The sequence below is a fragment of the Cyclopterus lumpus genome, chromosome 21, assembly GCF_009769545.1.
Source record: "Cyclopterus lumpus isolate fCycLum1 chromosome 21, fCycLum1.pri, whole genome shotgun sequence".
Classification (NCBI taxonomy): domain Eukaryota; kingdom Metazoa; phylum Chordata; class Actinopteri; order Perciformes; family Cyclopteridae; genus Cyclopterus; species Cyclopterus lumpus.
The window spans coordinates 25324868-25345348 of NC_046986.1; the positions used below are offsets into that span (position 1 = coordinate 25324868).

Genomic DNA, 20481 nt, shown 5'->3' on the forward strand with positions numbered 1-20481 from the left:
CAGTTCTACACCCTCTCTAAAAAGCCTCAAGTGGCGATCTGCGGACAAGAAAATAAAAAAAAGGTATATTATATTATTACATTACATTTTATTAGAACCTAACAGGTACAAGCACATTTCTCCACATCTGTACATCCCAGCATAGTTAAGCCAAAACTAATCAGCCAACTAAAAATGAATGCAAGCTAGAATGACCATCTTTGATTCAGTCTAGTCAGACTAGTTTCTCTCATGTGAATTTGGAAAGTCACAAATGTACATCTGATTACTTGTTTTTAAAATCATGCATTTCTGCTCTAACCTGTCAACTGGAATCGGACACACTGGAGAAAAAAGTGCTCCACTAACGAGTCGGATATGTGACACAAACCCATAACCTTGTGATAAAGGAAAGGAGGTATGTGTATGAAGCTTTTTGAATAATATAACAAGTTCTGTACCTGCCTCTGAAGGAAGGGATATGATATTCTGAATTTCCCCATAAACACCATCGCTGAGCTTTGCAAAACAGTCTCTGCATCTCTTACTGAGGGTATAGCTTTTGCCGGTATACACCAGTCCTTTATGCACCATTCTCTTGTGCACTACCATTTCATCTGGTGCTTGTTTTTGTTAGTGGTCTCTGTCACTCTCCCGTTATCCAGAACAGTTGTGTCTTGAAATGTTGTGAAACGTTTTACTCTTCTGTCATTTGTCATCTCCAAACAGAACTCCTTGACTTGCTCCCTTACTGCATGAGCAACATAGTTGAAAAAGCTTCAAGTTAAATCAAGCTAAATGGGAAAACTACGCCACCTGCTGTTGTAAATGTGTACCTGCGCTGAATAATAGACACAAAAGACTAGGTAACTTGTCTGTGAATGTCTGTGGACAATATAGTGTTAACTAATTGGGAAAGTACATACAAGTTGAGCTGGCTTTATTTGTTTGGATATAAATGGTCTTATATTATATTCGCCATGTTTTCATTAAGTTAACTATTCGTTTTGTACGTGTTTTATTGCCAGTAAAGAATGTCTCCAGTACAGCTAGCTAACACTAAAGCATGCAGTCTTTCTAGACTGAGCATGCGCAGTTGCCCACACGAGATGACCGTACTCATATCAGCGCTTTTTTTTAATGAAAGAATATATTTTTGCGGTTGTTTCATTCTGCTGCTCATCGTGTTAATGTTTGGGACAAGGTGACATAAAAGTGACACACTTATGAATGTGTAAAATAGCCTCCTCAAATATGAAAAACATGTGCGAAGCACACATGACAATATTTTTGTTTTTATAATTTTTGTTTTGTTTATTTTTATTAAATATGACATCTAGGTGATCTGTATCACCTAGATGTCATATTTAATAAAAACAAACGTCATGTTTTATTAGTAGTTCTCAGTATATACTAATGCCGGACGGTCGGTTCTATAAAACCGACCAGAAAGCAGCTTTGGTTGAGATAAACATGTTTAAACTGGGTCACGACAGTCAAAAAGTCAGTCCTAGTGGATTAATATACACTAATAATTAAAAATATTAGCAATGTTAGCATAACAATCGTGTATTTTGGAGGTTCAGAGTCTCCGGTAAAATACATTGAACTAGAACTAGAAAGTGTAAAAAACTCACCTTTTCTTGGAACAAGTCATCGTTTGACTGGTGGTCACAAGTTGAGGGTCCACATTGAAAAAATCGCCCTTTGAAGGTTTTTATCCGAGATGTCGTCGAGTGAAAGGAGAAATAAATACTTTTCTGACTGATCCAGTGGACGTTGGACGATTCTGAGAACAGAAGAACGCTTCATAGAATCATATGCACCATGACACGTTACCATGGCAACCTCGGAATCTTCAGATTAACTGTCAATCAAATACAACTTCGTGAGGAATACATGCGCTGCCTTCTGTCATGTGACCTGCTCAGGTGTCCACCACAAGTTAATTTCAAAACCTCTTACAAAACACGGTCTTAGATAAAGTAAAAATAAAAATAAAAACCTTTACCGTCTTTGTTTTGTGTTTAAATCGGACACGAGCCGCCTTCAAAATAAAAGTATATTTTCTTAAAACAGGAAACAAGACACGTCTTGCTCAAGGCTGTCAAAAAAAATGCATAAAAAAACAACCGAATTGATTGACAAACAGTTTCCAAAGCCAAAACACAAATTGGGTTACTTAAACTCCCATCAAATATGATTTTTTTCATATTCCATTACATGAACTATGAATATTTTTCACATTAGTGTCAACAATGTCCCTTTCCAGTTATGAGCTTAAGAAGCCTCTAACAATAGAACTAACTTCTGCACTGGCCGCTCCATTATGGAGAGTTTTCTAAGGCTTCAGTCTCTTATCTCCCGCTGAGTTTTGCTGGTGAAGCTGATATTTTAAACGTGTTTTCTTTCATTAGTATCATGCCTTCAATATTGTAATTAGGGGCATACCATGTCATTTAGCTCTCAAAAATGTTACAATTATAATTAGGATATACAAATAATATAGTGATTGTTGAGTTGTAGTGGATTTTATATACACTTGCATATGTAAATAAGAGTCTGTTTTAAATTAATACATAAAGATAAGATAATTATGAGGGATATTATGAGGAATATTCTGAAGAATGTGTATTAAGAAAGCATAGAAAGTATGATCACTGTATTATTAACTGTAATGTGGATTGTAAGATGTTTTATGGTTGTCCTAATAATAGGATGACTCGAGTTTGAATAAAGTGTATTGTTTCTGGTGACAGTAGGTTTCTCTGGAGAGATCGTTAAAAACAGCTGTTTCTGGGCGGAAGCTTTTATTCTGAAGAGCTCGGAAACCGGAAGTATGAAGTCCTGACGAGACTTTGTCCAATTAGGAATAGTCATCATTTAAAGGATAAATTCTCCCTCTATGATCAAACTCAATTGTAGCCACCTAATATGATGTCATAATATGTAATATGTTTTACATGGAGATAATAAAAAATAAATATTCCCCAGTGAGAAGCTGACTGCAACAATCCGTCATCCCTGCAGCTCTCTATTAAAGAAAAGATGTTCTCTAATACAATTTATTATGGCTTGCCTGGTGAAACTATAGTAGTAACCAGTGTGCATCCTTTTACATTAAATCAGCCCTCCAATCTTTCTTAATGGGATTTCACAAACGTGCACTTACATCACTTCTTAAAAGTAAAAAGAAAAGCTATCATTTTATTGACTTTAGTGTAGAATATTTTCTATAAGATGAACATCATTTGCAATTGTGTTCTCTCTGGATCTTTGGTTCTGAAAGTAAAAGTAAAAATAGGACCAAAAAATACCGCATTATAAGTAAACGTCCTGCCTTTAAAATGTAATTCAAGTAGAAGTCTGGAAGCTTTATTAGAATAATATACTCTTAGTAAAGTGAAAGTACTCATTATATAAAGTTGGGTGGTTTAATATGTGATATACTGTATATATATATCTATATATATCTCTATATATATATATATAAATAAATAAATAAATAAATGCAGTTTAGGTTCTTTATGTTGTTAATAAAGTAATACTTTGAACCAGGTTGTTTATGTTGTTAATAAAGTAAAACTATGAACCATGTTGTTAATGTTGTTAATAAAGTAATACTTTGAACCAGGTTGTTTATGTTGTTAATAAAGTAATACTTTGAACCAGGTTGTTTATGTTGTTAATAAAGTAATACTTTGAACCGGGTTGTTTATGTTGTTAATAAAGTAATACTTTGAACCAGGTTGTTTATGTTGTTAATAAAGTAATACTATGAACCAAGTTGTTTAAGTTTTTAATAAAGTTAAACTATGAACCATATTGTTTATGTTGTTAAAAAAGTAATACTTTAAACCAGGTTGTTTATGTTGTTAATAAAGTAATACTATGAACCAAGTTGTTTAAGTTTTTAATAAAGTTAAACTATGAACCATATTGTTTATGTTGTTAAAAAAGTAATACTTTAAACCAGGTTGTTTATGTTGTTAATAAAGTAATACTATGAACCAGGTTGCTTATGTTTCCACAGAGGTCATGGAAAAGTGGACAAACTTGGCAGGAATAATGGATATTTGGACATTTACAGACATGGGATAAACCAGTTCAGGTTAAAATAACTTTATTTTCTTTTTTCAATGGAACAGGTTTGAAATCCCGAATATAACTCCTTTAAGACTTTTTTTGATTGATATAAGTAACAATATCATTGCGTTTAAATGACAAATGTCATAAATGAATGATTTTTCACACTCCGGTACAGTAGGTGGCAGCATGCACTTTAAACGTTGGTTTGTCGTCCGCCAATAAACTAGAAAGAAGCAGAAGAAGAAGAAGCAGAAGAAGAAGAAGAAGCAGAAGAAGAAGAAGCAGAAGAAACACGCTGAACAGTCGGAAGCCAAAGTCTGAAAACGGTTCACGAAGAACACGTTCACAGCGCCCTGTTATCCGAGCGAGCCCGTGGGCCGCTCGCGGGACATGGCCGGCTGTGAGGCGGTGCTCACGGTTCGTCTGGTCCGGTCCTTTGAGCACAGAAACTTCAAGCCAGTCGTTTTTCACGGAGTCAACTTGGACCAAACGGTGCAGAACTTCATTCAGTTGGTCAGAGACGGTGAGTGAACCGAACGACCGCCTGTATGACGTATCATATGTTCATACCAACTAACTGATGTCATGATAAACCCTTCTAGATATCGCAACAAGACGAGGGCTCCCCCCTCCTTTCAAAACATACGCATATGGTATGTATACCGGACATTTGGATTGGTGTTAGGTCACGTGTCCAAATAATAATCCATATTTTCTCTGAATTTCTATTTCTATTTTTCATAACGCTGATTTGGCAACAATGTTAAACGACAGATTATAAATCGGATTATGTAGCTATCTGCAGCATGTTGGGGCTGTAGATCTTTTTTTGATCACCCAATTAATGCATACCTTTTGCTGTTAAAGAGTCTATTTGAAGACCTTGTTTAAATGTTCACATGTAGAAAATAATTTCACTAGGTTTTTAATATTACATTGGTTTCATCCCGTCATTTTGGAGCCCAATTAAGAAACCACGTCCAAAACTTTAAATGCATTGAATTGTGTCCTCTTATTGACTACATGTCGACTTTATTTAAATGCATTCACATGAACCAATATTGCCTCTCCTTCAACCTACAACTACAAAACATTATCGATATTTTCAAACAAATTGGTGTTTTGTGATGTTGTAACCACATTTTAGCCGGTTGAAAAGACCGTGACAATAGGTCTTAGACGTTCAGACTGAATATCAAGCAGTTTTCAACCAGAAATTAACGTTGCAATCCCGCTTGGTGCTCAATGGGATTAGCAAGCTAAATTAGAGGACATGTAATGTTTCAGAGGTTATTGGGGATCTAACTCAAAATCCATGAGGGTTGTAATTGGGTGTTCAGATACGTGTGCTGCATCTAATTCTGTTCTCTTGTAATTTTAGACACAATGAAGATTATCCACCAAGCACATGGAGCAAAGGTATCGCTCTAAAGAAAGTGTAACTTTTGTGTGTTAGGTGTGTGTGCCTGAAGGCCAAGTGATGTCAATTTCAGCCAGCAGCGAGATAGAAAAGTGTCCGATGGTATGGCTCTGTGGGTCCGGGAGTGGTATGCCACTCTTGTTCCACCGTTTCCTAACGGCAGATGCTGCTTAAAGGGGGAAGGCCACACCAGTACCGCACCTGGTGCAAAGTGCAAAGTCCGCGCAAATGAGCTTGCTTCACGACAAAAAAAAGCAATGTGTCTGTTTTATTGTTGGGATATACTCAAAGCTTTTGAAATGACTTGCCAATATACCTTGAAGCTAATATTGGAGCAAACAATAGCCCAAGCTGACATGGCTTTTGTTAGCTTGTCCTTAGCCAATCTGACTAATCCATTACACAACATTTAAACCAACCAAATGGTATAATTATTGGCATGTTTAATGACTGAACACAATTGCACATTAATCAATGTTGCAGAATATTAATCGGGGATACATGGTATATTATGTATTATTTGTTATAAACACTTTGAATCAGTAAACAGTTATGGTATGGTTTTCAATTTAAGGCAGACCACTTTGGTCCAGCGACACAAGTTATTTGTAGGAATGGCATGCCACACTGATTGAGCAGCATATTGCGTTTTACCACACCGGTCCATCCAGAATAGGCCTTTTACACTAGCGGCATTCCGCACCAGTCCAGCAGTATAAACTATTTGTCCCCTAGCATAGCAGGTTTCTACCTGCCTTGTGGGTGCTCCTATAGAGCTATAGATATTTGATACACAATGTTTCCACTTAATCCAGAAATGACAACATTTTGACACAAAATAAAACTTCAAGGATTAAATTGAGAAACATGTTTTCTAATAGTTTCTTTATAAGACTATGTAAAAATGTTGCAGTTTCTGGGTTAAGTGGCTGTTTATGCTGTGTGCATGGCACATTGCGGAACCTGCCACCGCAGACTCGAGCCATGCTGAAATATACAGTAAACTATATTAGGTGTAATCAAGACAGAATTGCCATTTTAGACAATCGAAAGATGGATCATTTCGAGAAAAATACCCCGACCTATATGCTAATCATTTCTATCTTGGTAGAAAACTGTAAAGTTATAGGCAACTAGTAGGTTGCCACTTAACGATGTATGTTGCTAGTCGAGAGTAGTATGCCACAGGTAAATCACCTTATGCTGCTAATAATGCATAATACACCATGTTTGTCTAGTTAATGTTGTAACATTGAGTGATCCTGTTCAACAATTAAACATCCATCCATCCATCCATTTTCAATACCGCTTATCCTCATTAGGGTCGCGGGGGCGCTGGAGCCTATCCCAGCTGACATAGGGCGAAGGCAGGGGACACCCTGGACAGGCCGCCAGTCCATCGAGGGCACATGTAGGGACATACAACCATTCACTCTCACATTCACACCTATGGGACATTTAGAGATCAATTAACCTGCAGCATGTCTTTGGACTGTGGGAGGAAGCCGGAGAGCCCGGAGAGAACCCACGCTGCCACGGGGAGAACATGCAAACTCCACACAGAAGGACCGCTCCGACCGGGAATTGAACCCGCGGCCCTCTTGCTGTGAGGCGACAGTGCTAGCCACTACACCACCGTGCAGCCCATAATTAAACATGTCAATAATTATACTATTTGGTTGGTTGGTTCAAAAGTTCTGTTATCGATTAATCAGTTTGGCTACGGCCGGGTTAACAAAAACAATGTCAGCTTAGGCTAATGTTTGCTCTATTATAAGCTTCGAGGTACATCCGCAACTATGAAATGCATTAGTCTTTTCATAAACATCAAATATATCCTAACCACAAAACAGACATGGGGAAACTAGATTCATTGCTGTTTATACAGCGCTGCGCTACATGACTCACTCCAGCCCCCTCCCCTCCGCTACATGACTCACTCCTGCCCCCTACCCTCCACTACATGACTCACTCCTGCCCCCTACCCTCCACTACATGACTCACTCCTGCCCCCTACCCTCCACTACATGACTCACTCCTGCCCCCTCCCCTCCGCTACATGACTCACTCCTGCCCCCTACCCTCCACTACATGACTCACTCCTGCCCCCTACCCTCCGCTACATGACTCACTCCTGCCCCCTACCCTCCACTACATGACTCACTCCTGCCCCCTACCCTCCACTACATGACTCACTCCTGCCCCCTACCCTCCGCTACATGACTCACTCCTGCCCCCTCCCCTCCACTACATGACTCACTCCTGCCCCCTCCCCTCCGCTACATGACTCACTCCTGCCCCCTCCCCTCCGCTACATGACTCACTCCTGCCCCCTACCCTCCGCTACATGACTCACTCCTGCCCCCTACCCTCCACTACATGACTCACTCCTGCCCCCTACCCTCCACTACATGACTCACTCCTGCCCCCTACCCTCCACTACATGACTCACTCCTACACCCTACCCTCCACTACATGACTCACTCCAGCCCCCTCCCCTCCACTACATGACTCACTCCAGCCCCCTACCCTCCACTACATGACTCACTCCTGCCCCCTCCCCTTCACTACATGACTCACTCCTGCCCCCTACCCTCCACTACATGACTCACTCCTGCCCCCTACCCTCCACTACATGACTCACTCCTGCCCCCTACCCTCCACTACATGACTCACTCCTGCCCCCTACCCTCCACTACATGACTCACTCCTGCCCCCTCCCCTTCACTACATGACTCACTCCTGCCCCCTACCCTCCACTACATGACTCACTCCTACACCCTACCCTCCACTACATGACTCACTCCTACACTCTACCCTCCACTACATGACTCACTCCAGCCCCCTACCCTCCACTACATGACTCACTCCTACACTCTACCCTCCACTACATGACTCACTCCTACACTCTACCCTCCACTACATGACTCACTCCTACACCCTACCCTCCACTACATGACTCACTCCTACACCCTACCCTCCACTACATGACTCACTCCTGCCCCCTACCCTCCACTACATGACTCACTCCTGCCCCCTCCCCTTCACTACATGACTCACTCCTGCCCCCTACCCTCCACTACATGACTCACTCCTACACCCTACCCTCCACTACATGACTCACTCCTACACTCTACCCTCCACTACATGACTCACTCCAGCCCCCTACCCTCCACTACATGACTCACTCCTACACTCTACCCTCCACTACATGACTCACTCCTACACTCTACCCTCCACTACATGACTCACTCCTACACCCTACCCTCCACTACATGACTCACTCCTACACTCTACCCTCCACTACATGACTCACTCCTACACTCTACCCTCCACTACATGACTCACTCCTGCCCCCTACCCTCCACTACATGACTCACTCCTGCCCCCTACCCTCCACTACATGACTCACTCCTGCCCCCTACCCTCCGCTACATGACTCACTCCTGCCCCCTCCCCTCCACTACATGACTCACTCCTGCCCCCTCCCCTCCGCTACATGACTCACTCCTGCCCCCTCCCCTCCGCTACATGACTCACTCCTGCCCCCTACCCTCCGCTACATGACTCACTCCTGCCCCCTACCCTCCACTACATGACTCACTCCTGCCCCCTACCCTCCACTACATGACTCACTCCTGCCCCCTACCCTCCACTACATGACTCACTCCTACACCCTACCCTCCACTACATGACTCACTCCAGCCCCCTCCCCTCCACTACATGACTCACTCCAGCCCCCTACCCTCCACTACATGACTCACTCCTGCCCCCTCCCCTTCACTACATGACTCACTCCTGCCCCCTACCCTCCACTACATGACTCACTCCTGCCCCCTACCCTCCACTACATGACTCACTCCTGCCCCCTACCCTCCACTACATGACTCACTCCTGCCCCCTACCCTCCACTACATGACTCACTCCTGCCCCCTCCCCTTCACTACATGACTCACTCCTGCCCCCTACCCTCCACTACATGACTCACTCCTACACCCTACCCTCCACTACATGACTCACTCCTACACTCTACCCTCCACTACATGACTCACTCCAGCCCCCTACCCTCCACTACATGACTCACTCCTACACTCTACCCTCCACTACATGACTCACTCCTACACTCTACCCTCCACTACATGACTCACTCCTACACCCTACCCTCCACTACATGACTCACTCCTACACTCTACCCTCCACTACATGACTCACTCCTACACTCTACCCTCCACTACATGACTCACTCCTACACCCTACCCTCCACTACATGACTCACTCCTACACTCTACCCTCCACTACATGACTCACTCCTACACTCTACCCTCCACTACATGACTCACTCCAGCCCCCTACCCTCCACTACATGACTCACTCCGCATAGCTTCTTCAGTTTTTTTTTTGTTTGCTCTTTGTCTTTCTATTTTAGTTTTGTTCTGTTTGTCTTTGCCCGATGTAAAGCTAACTAGTTTCAAAGTATTATTATTATTATTATTATTATTATTATTATTACTACAACTCCATGGATTGGCATATGCAGCTTTTTCATTAAAGAAATCGTTCAGACAATTGGTACAATAGCATCTGGCTAGTGTTAATGATCAAATCAATGGCATATTGCACGTTTCACACTGTAAAATTACAGTATTCATTTCTTGAAAATACTTCAACTGAAATATATTTAATAGTTTTAGCTATTTTTTGTCCAACAGAGTATGCTCACTATTCAAGGTGTACAGAGATACAATTGTGTACAAGTAACACATACTGTACCATACAAATATAACCTTCAGAAGTTACAACTGTCTAAAAGGAGTGGTTATCTACCCAAAAATGTACAATGACAAAGGCTACCAGTCATACACTGTACCTGCCGGTGTAGGTAACAGATGTGCCAGATCGGCTCAGACGCAGAGTAGGGGCGGTTTGGAGTGAGTCTCTCCCACATACAGCCAATCATAATGTTTGACATCATCTGTAAAGACAGGATCCCAAGCCGATCGGCCAGGCTGGTACCAACACAACGGTGAATAGGGGATCTGCCAGTGGATCACACAGATCCATGACATACGTGTTATAAATGCCATATGCTTGTTCAATCTGAATACTAAAATAATTGTCATACTACTAGCCAGAGGGGTTGATCACAAGGTCACTCAAAATATTGGCTGTATTTAAGGGTGCTGCCATAATGACCTGATTTAACACAAACTAATGAAAGTGTGATTTCAACAAAAGCATACATTAGTCAGGATTAGCATTAGGATGAATGTAAAAAAATAAGCAGGCCACTATATTTCATTAGTTTATACTGTCCCAGTTGGTGAAGGTGCTAGCAAAAGTCCAAATGTAAAGGGCACAAACAGGAATTCTGTGGTCTTTTGAAAATCTATTTTGTCATTCAAGTGGAAACCTTTGTCTTTGCAGACTAACGAGTTGGTGATGAGTTTAGAAGATGATGAAAATCTCATTCTGCAAGACAACCAAACCCTCAGAGCTGCTGGCGTTGGTAAGAGTTTGTCTTTGTTGTTCATTGAGCGCTTCCTAAAAGCTGTATGCTTTTTTCTGGAAGCACTTGATCCTAAAATATAACTTTGGATATCTAAGGTATATGAGATTTTACCTTTTATGCTGGGGTCTCGCATGCTGCAACATGTACAAGTCATCAGAAATGTCAATCGGGCTTTATATTATGTTTTAATGTTCTCAGTGTTCTTCTAGACATGGGGAGAGGACAGGTCGGGGATTTCCAAACTTTTTTCACTCGGGGCCACATACAGAAAAATATAAGTGACGTATATTGCCTCACCTCTAGTGTATTGAAGTTAACACAATTAATCAAATAAAGTAAATTATGCTTAATGTTTGAATATGCTTAAAGAAAGAAACATCGTACATCACAACTGTCCATTAATGGGTTAATTAATTTTGTTACAAAATGGGATGGCAACTCATTCTCAAAACAGCAGCCTGAGATTGCTTCTTAGTTAAGATGGTGAAAATAAGGATGGGTATATTTAAGCTAGTTGTGCAAATACGTTATTGGGCTTATGAATACTGTAATATTTTAACTCTAATGGGAACAGCGCTGCACTCAGTGGGAGCAGTGACGCTGCACTTTGGACTGAAGGATGCGGGCGGGTCAGGAGTCAGTTTGGTGGCTGAAATGCGAAGGACATCAAACATGGCTGTCGGTCATTTTAGTTCTCAGTCGGCTGTTCAGAGTTAACAGAGAAAATGTTTGCTCACATATAAATGTTGAGCCGAACAGACTCCTCATTCGTTTTGCTTGGCCTTTTCCAAGGTAGAAGTCGGGTAGGGAGAGATGCTGATTCTACAGAGAATCATCACACTGCATTTCCATCACTTATAATTGCAGACTCTCTTCCACTTCTTCTACTCTATCAGAAAGGGAGTAAAAACAGCTATATTTTTTTCTCAATAACAGAAAGATCTTGGAAGTGCTGAATCCTGTCATGAGAGATGACCGACACATATTTCTCTTTTAGCAGAAAGGTTGACTTCTGGAAAAGGAACTTTGATTTCAGACAGCGCGGGGAAGTGCGCAACATTGAAGTTGCGTAGTTGTTCATGTGTGCGTGAAGTTGTGGTACAAGCTGTTCTTTGCCTTGATAATGTGACTAGAAAGGCCAGGTCTGCCAACCATAACCCTCTGAGTTCATGGAGAGTTCGGTCCTTTTCTTTCACAATCTGGTAAATGTCTGATTTCAGGGAATAAACCATGGCAGCACGAAGCCGCAGAATGATAGAGGTCCTAATGATGAACATCAGTCCTCGTGCTCGAATTACGTTGACAGTTTTCACAACTGTGTTCATTGCATCGCCAAGCTGGACTGTCTTGGCACAGAGGGCTTCTCGGTGGATGATACAGTGCATTTTAACAGCCTCGCCTTCACTCTCTCACGCCTTGGCGCACGCCATCGAGGCCATTCCTCTGCGCTCGCCTGTCATAGCTGGAGCCCCATCGGTTGTAACTCCACACAGCTTTAAGTCCCATCTTGTCGATTGCTTCTGACGGCACATGTCCTTCCCCGTTGTTGTCCTTAGATCAAGCAGCTCCTCCGTGATGCAAAAATGATCGACTCCCCGCAAAACAATTAACAGCTGTGCGCATCTGTGCTCTCGTAAAACATAATCGAATAAAAATCAGGAAACTATAGCACGGTTCATGCTATTGAAACTGTTGTTTCGAGAAGTAATTGAATTTATAGTATTTTAGTTATTTCATTTATGGCTGAAGGAGGAGTAGTAGAACCGGACTTGGTGGCAGATTTACTTCCAACGCCATCCTCAAGGAGGACGTTTGAGGAAAAGCAGGAAATCGTAGCATATGGCCGCCCTACCCCACAGCTAACAGCCTTGAACCAGCAAGAAAAAACATTTATGCGTCACTTTCAGTTCGCCAACTACGATATTCCTGGATGAGCATCGGAGAAGAGTTGCAAACTGTATTGCTGGGAAGGCCTTTAATTTGCGACTGAGCGTCTTGGTGTTTACTGCCACTGTGGAGCGGACATTCTCAGCCTTAAAACGCATCAAAACTGCCTCCAGAAACGCAACTGGGGAGGCTCGGCTGTCCAGAGGGACCTGCTGGTGGAGCTCCGACACACCGACACACTTTACAACCGCGCCATCGAACTCTTTCTTCATAAAGAGAGGAGAGTGGACTTAGTTTTTAAGTGAGCATCTGGTGAGGTCACTGCTTTTTTTTCTTCTTTTTTTTTTACATCTGCAGTAGCGTTAATGTGTCTATGGTGTTGTGTTTATTATATAGTTAATTAATATCGTTACTTCTGATGTTAATAATATTTCAATGCCTTGTTATTTTCAGTGTACAGTGTTTTAGCCCCCCCGTTTTGTTTATTTTTTCGTCATGTTTTGTTATAAATAAATGTGACTAGTTCTTTTAAGAATTTGTTCTTGTCATTGTGTTAATTACGTTGATGTGACTATGCATTGTTCATTAATGACTCAGCAGCCCGTCATGCGCGTATTTATGGATCTGCACTCTGCAGTTAGTGTATTTGTAGGTGTTGCGCTTCATCTAACATTTTATTTCACTTGTCAAATATGAAGTGTTTACACAAAACAAATAACCTGTAGCTGTGGCGTCATAATGAGGTGATTAGGGTGTTCAGCTCTAGTAGAGAGGGCACAGAAGGCCTGGCTCCGAAATGCACAGCCGCCACTGCATTTGCATAACTTTGTCTTCTCGCTCAGCACTAGTGTGTGTAAGACATGTCTGACGCTTGGGTTCATACTGTTTACATTATACTCTTTCATCACTGCAACAGTTTCATTGCAAATCAAACAGACACACTTCCACTTGACTTCCCACCTTACGCTTCAGCAGGGTATTGGCAGCTGGAGGAGCGGCACTAAGCAAAGAAAGCTTTCGCTGGCAGAGAATTCTCAAACCATCTCCGTATAATTCACATGGGCTTAGTAAATGCAACCCCCATCTTTTTAATATACAATGCAGCTGGAGTTACAGTATAAGGTCTCTTGTAGAAAACATGCATACTATATATCTGGATGATATTGTTGTGTATAGCCTTAGCCACTGTGTCCATCTTACCCATTTGCCAAATCCAAATTTAGCAAAACAGGACATGGCATTCCTGGGACACATCTTCTCTGGCTGCCTCCTAAAAATCCTACTAAAGCATTTCTTAGACTGCTCTTATCTGCACTTCATTAAGGAGTTTGCTAAAACGTCCGAGCCTGCGTGCGCTCACTCAAAAAGGAAAGCATTTTATGGACTGAGTTGAACAGTGCATTTGAAGGCAGAAGCATTGGCCTCTAGGGAACTGTGGGCTATAATATGGGCAATATGCCAGTATGTGACAGGCCATAACTTTTGCATGATCAGACAACATTTCTTGAAGGAGATGGCTCTGGATTGTGATCCTACAGGTTGCAGGGAAAGGTTGGCTCTGGAAATTGGTTCTAGAAACTAAACATGCAAAAGCTGACTGTCCGTTTACACTTAAACAAAAACATTGGAGTCATTCACATGCACTTCAACTACTGAACTGGCATCCTGCACTTATTTCCTCAGCTGCTGCAGACTAATATCACCTATCGCACGTGCAGTCTGCTTCCCCAGATGTTGCAGCTGAAACTCATTAATTCCTGAATATGAACAGTAGGGCTAGAGGAAAAAATTGATACAGTGTAGTATTACAACATAGTATTGACAATATTGTATGGATACACAAACGGCAAGTATTTATCTTTTTTTAAATATTAACTATAAATATTGCAATTAGATGTCAGATGTAACCGATTTGGCTGTATGTATGTGTATATTTTAAATAATTATTTGATCCCTTGCCGATTTTGTATGTGTGTATATATGTTGTTGATGCCTAGTCCATATACGGTTCTATCCCTTAACCATTTTGGGCTCCTTTTCAGGGACTGTGCTCGCTGGAGCAGCCCAGGAGTGTCAACAGTCAAACCAGAAGTGTTATTTGTGCTTGAAGTAGTGAGTCAGAACAATGAGCACATTTCAATTATAAAAGATATAACCTCAAATCAAATTTCACTTAATATAATCAGCGCTGAGGAGAGAGCGAACTCCTGGTCAGCTGTGGAGCCGCTGATGAAATTATTGTTAGCTGCACTGCTAAAGAACTGCAGAAAAGTGTGATTAGTTTTCAATAATCTTCTAATACTGTGCAGTACGATATGAGTTTTCATGAAGTGTTTGAGTAAAATCGCTGCAGTGAACACAACTTAATTGGTTCATGAATGGTTTATTCCATTGGGAGTGACAGATGCAGCATAGTGCACACAGACTAACTGTAGACAGCTGTCCAATGTGAGCTCTCTGTAGCAGAGGGGTTACCGTGGTGATGTCACTCACCTTCTCCAGTCTTATCACCTTCATCTTGTGTATATTAGCAAAGTGTGGAACTAAAGCCAGTGACGGCTCTTGTACGATCACTCAATATCCTCATTAATGCCATAAGAAAACATAAGTAAATATATTGTATTCACCTATTAAACTTCCTTTTCAAAAACTAATAAATGGGGTGGTAGATACCACCGATTGTCATTTAAGAAGCAATTAGTCTGATTCCTGCAAAACATAAATACTACAGTGATGTGTTATGTGTCACGATGGATACTCTGGCACCGTTAGGACTGCGTAAATGGAAGAATTGGGAGTGAACGAGTGTTTGTCATAGTCTCCGTTATTTAACGTAAAGACCTTCAGATCAGCTGGTCATTTCTAGGCATCAACATTCATAAGGTGCTTTGCATTGACCATTTATGGTTGAATATGGGCGTGTAGAGGGTGGATATGAGGCTTAACCAGCTGCATACATTTACTAGTTGGATCACTGGCAGGTGTATGCTAGGTTTTATAAATCTGGATATGTTTTGGCGTACATGCATTTTCTCCTTTTGAAAGTACAACTTTTAGTGTGGATCCTACGTAGTTTTATAAATGAGCCCCCTGAACTGGTAAAAAGTGGTCTGTTGTGTGCCACCTACTGGTATACTGAGGCCAGTAATAAGTTCAGTAAAATCATTTCCAATAAGTCTCTGAATAACACTAAGTGTGTGATGCTGTGATCTGCTGCTAGTTCTATCACAATGTCAATTTAAAGTATTAACATTTGTTCTTTGTTTTTTCAGCAAATGAAACAGAAGTGGCCTTCTTCAGGAAAGAAGACTATGGTGTCTATAAAGCAAATCCTAAAACTGCTTGGTGACCACAGCATTTTACCTACTTTACTTTAACTTACTATAGCCAAGGCAGTTCTTAAAGGACAGAGATAAAAGATCAAGCATGCCAGAAACATAAGGAAAACCAAGAATTATACCGTAATGTTATCCGTTTTAATTTGTGGGGTTGTTTTAAAAACCGAAGTGTATTATCCACCACAGGTATGCCTTTTCATTTTCTTCTTTTGGTATCAATCCTGGACATTCATTTTCAGTGTTTAAAAAAAAAAAAAGAGAAGAAAACAAAAGAAATGCTGACTAAAGTGATTAAAGGCTTATATTTAACAGAATAAAATGTGTTGCACTATACTTAAAAACATGTTAATTGTGCCCTTTTGGGGACAAACTGTCAAAAGTGTTTTATTTTAATTACAGCATTAATTATTTATGGTATTCCTCAAGGTCTTGGAGTCTTAGGGTTAGGGTATGAGTGATTTTTGCCATTTATATCAATTCTTGCATTGTCAAAAATGCTTTGCAAAAAAATAAAAACTCTAAATCTGTGTATCAAATGGTATCCTCCAAAAAATGTACTTGAGACATAATAGAGCCCGGGATCGTCATCATATGCTTCCATCATAATGTTCAAAGTTACACAGTTTCACAGTGGACCTATTTCCTTAGAACCCACTGGCTATCGCCGAGACTTTAGTTCTGTTTAAATTATAACGCACCGTGTATAGAAAAAACAGGATTTCTTTTTTTTTTCTTACTCAACAGACAAAAACACCATATTCAACATGTATTTTCATGCATCATCATTCATTCAATCAGATATATATATATATATATATATATATATATATATATATATATATATATATATATATATCCTGACGACCCCTTCATTCAGCTTAGCCTTAAGTCTGTACAGTGTTTTACACTAAAAAATGTAAACCTCTTTACGACAAGCTGCTCCTCTTCACATCTAAATGTTCCTAAATAAATCAACTGGCACTGTCTTACCTTTTTGTCAATAGCCGGCTTTATGTGAAGAAGAGTCAGCGAGGCGGAACAAGGGCCACTAGAAACTGGTCTGCAGCCAAATAATCTAAGACCAGTCACTGGTCATCTTCCAGCACAAGGGCCTGCTCAGGAATCTCAGCCTGTTCGGGCGCCAATTGTTAAGTTCAACCGGAATTCTGAGCTTCCCGCGCTTTGAAAGATGTCCTGAGACCAGTAATTTAAAATATAAAGTATTTAATAAAAGAATAATGATCATAAGCATATATTTCTGTCCCAGCCGGGCGAGCTCACGTGTCGTTGGGTCCACAGGCAATAACAATTTATATGAATAAAAATCTGTTAAAATAATAAACTGTCTACCGCATTCACGTGAGAGGACAAATGCCTTAGAGAGTTCTGAAAGGTTAAGTACAATCCATACTCTTAGCATAAAGCTTCTCCATTGGTTAGTATCAGGTATGCATGTTTATACCTCAACTGTACAGCATGCTATTTGCCTATCAGTACAAAGAGACGGACTTCTCTAAGCAATAAACCACGATGCTACTTCCCTTACCTCTTCTCTTTTGGCCCTAAACAGTAAGATGGGCTCCTTCAAAATAAATGCCTATCTTCCGGTCACTACTTCAGACCACTACTTTGACTACGCGTCCTTGAATCAATACATTCCTTTCATACCTGAGTCATCTTTATAGTTATGATAACCATAAAACATAAAACAATCAGCATACAGTTACAATAATACTTATTCAGTGATTACACTTATACAGTAACATACTTATACAGTGACAGTGACTTTTCTCCAGCCCAGACCTTTTCTCTCGATATTGATGGCTCCATCGTCACCCCCTCAACCCAGGTCTGCAACCTTGGTATCATCCTTGACCCCACCCTCTCTTTCCTACCCCATGCCAACCACATCACCAAAACTGCTTTCTTTCAAGTAGCACCGGGGCTCCGCAGAGTGGCGAGCCTGCGGAGGTCGCTGGCCCGCCAAAAGGATGAAAATAATTAAGTGAGTCTGTCATGGATGTGCTGCACTTAATACTTCTGTTACTGTTGGCTGTCTACATCACGTTTCTTTTTCATATTTCAATGCACAAGGTGAGGGTTGGGTCTTTAAACATTAATGGTGGGAGGGACCGAGAGAGGAGAGCGGTCACTGCAGAGATGATCAGACAGAAACGACTAGACATCGTTTTCCTGCAGGATACACACAGTGACCCACATAATGAGGTCGACTGGGGCTTGTGGTGGAGGGGCCAATATGTCCTGTCTCATGGTACCAACCTGTCTGCAGGTGTAGCTGTTCTGTTTGCACCTGGGCTGGATGTTAACATCATCTCCTCCACAGAGATAGTGAAAGGCAGGGCTCTGGTGGTCAGAGCCTCCATACAAAGCATTTTGTTTGTCTTTATTAACATCTATGCTCCAAACCAGGGCTCACACAGAACGGGTATTTTCCACAAACTGAGAGATGTCCTGCAGCAGTGTTACCAGAACAAGTGTGTAGTGATGGGAAGGGACTGGAATTGCACCATAGATTCCTTAGTGGACAGAACAGGAGAGGAACCTCACCTCCAGTCATCTACCACTTTATCACAGGTGATTGCGGAGTCGGGTGTAGTGGACGTATGGAGGGTCAAACATCCCAGGGCTAGGCAGTACACATGGGTGAAGGTGTTGGATGGGAACATTAGGGCAGCCAGGCTAGACAGGGTTTACATTTCACATAGTTTTAGCAACAGGTTATTGAACAGTCACATTCACCCAGTAGGATTCACCGACCATCACTTAGTCACGTTAGATGTGAACACCTCACCAACCACCAAGGGTAGTTCTCACTGGCACTTTAACGTTCAGGTGCTTCAGGACAGTGAATTATGTCAAAAGTTTGAGGCTTTCTGGGGGATCTGGAGAGGGAAGAAGAGCGATTTTCAGTCCCTGAGTCAGTGGTGGGATGTAGGAAAGGCACACATACGTGTCTTTGTTCAACAGTATACAAGTCACTCCACAGTAAGAGTCAAAAGGTTCATTGAGGATCTAGGGAATGAGATCAGGGCTTTGGAGCACAGTCTATTCACTAACACCAGCACAGACACTCACAGGCTTCAGCAGAAGAAGCAACAGCTAGGTTCTTTTTTACGAGATCGAGCTAAGGGGGCTTTGGTCAGGTCAAGGTTCACCAATGTTAGGGACATGGATGCTCCGACTTCCTACTTCTTCAACCTGGAGAAGTCCGTCTCTCGGACCAAACAGATGGTGTCTCTTCGCCTCCCTGATGGTGTGATGACGACTGACCCGGTCGAAATGAGACAGCATGCTGTAAGTTTCTACAGTGCCCTCTTCAGGAAGGAGGATAACCACAGGGAGAGTGTTGACGAGCTGCTTCAAGACCTTCCTCAGCTGGGTCCCGAGGACAGAGCTGTCCTGGATGCCAGCATCTCCCTGGAGGAGCTGACCACTGCTGTGGATCAGATGGCTGCTGGAAGAGCTCCTGGACTGGACGGGCTGCCTGCAGATTTCTATAAGCACTTCTGGAAGTGTTTGGGAGCCGACCTGTGGGAGGTGCTGCAGGAGTGTGCCCAGACAGGCCTGTTACCGGCAACATGTCGGCATGCAGTGCTGTCACTGTTACCCAAAAAAGGGGATTTGCCCCTTCTGAAAAACTGGAGACCGGTGGCATTGTTATGCACAGACTATAACCTTCTTTCCAAGGTGCTCGCTAACCGGCTCAAGAACTTTCTAGAGACTATAATCCACAGACCAGTCTTACTGCGTACCGGACAGGTCCATCATGGACAACATTTTTCTCATGAGAGACTTGTTGGATCTTTGTAAACTGTATAATGTTGATGTTGGTGTTGTATCATTAGATCAAGAAAAGGCGTTTGATCGGGTCGATCATGTTTTTCTTTTTTCCACTTCAAGGGCTTTTGGTTTTGGTGAAGGGTTTGTGTCACTGTTGGGTTTGATGTACAAGGAAGCGTCTTGCTTGGTGAAGGTGGGGGGTGCGCTGAGCTGTCCAGTCCAGGTCCAGAGAGGCATTAGACAGGGATGTCCTATGTCTGGACAGCTATATTCTATTGCCATTGAACCCCTTCTACACAGTTGAGATCCCGTCTGTCAGGACTCATGTTGCCTGGGCTGCCTCAGCGGCCCTCCCTGGTGGTGTCAGCGTATGCTGATGATGTTAATGTGTTCGTCAAAGACCAGAGGGATGTCGATGTTCTAGGGAGCAGTTTAGCTTTGTATGAGAGGGCATCTTC

The 20481-nt window shown here is 41.9% G+C and overlaps 1 protein-coding gene across 4 annotated transcripts; it reads left to right on the forward strand.

Moving 5' to 3' along the window:
• Window positions 1-4302: 4302 nt before the first annotated feature.
• c21h2orf76 (chromosome 21 C2orf76 homolog) lies at window positions 4303-16758 on the forward strand. 4 transcript variants are annotated; one of them, XM_034560949.1, is made up of 5 exons: window positions 4303-4591; window positions 4671-4721; window positions 5450-5487; window positions 10913-10994; window positions 16157-16758. In XM_034560949.1, the coding sequence occupies exons 1-5, from the start codon at window positions 4459-4461 to the stop codon at window positions 16231-16233; spliced, it is 381 nt and encodes a 126-aa protein (XP_034416840.1). In that variant the 5' UTR covers window positions 4303-4458; the 3' UTR covers window positions 16234-16758. The 4 variants fall into 4 exon arrangements, with proteins under 4 accessions (XP_034416840.1, XP_034416841.1, XP_034416844.1 ...); XM_034560950.1 differs by lacking the exon at window positions 16157-16758 and adding an exon at window positions 12218-13416; XM_034560953.1 differs by lacking the exon at window positions 16157-16758 and adding an exon at window positions 11934-12211.
• The last annotated feature ends 3723 nt before the right edge of the window (window positions 16759-20481 follow it).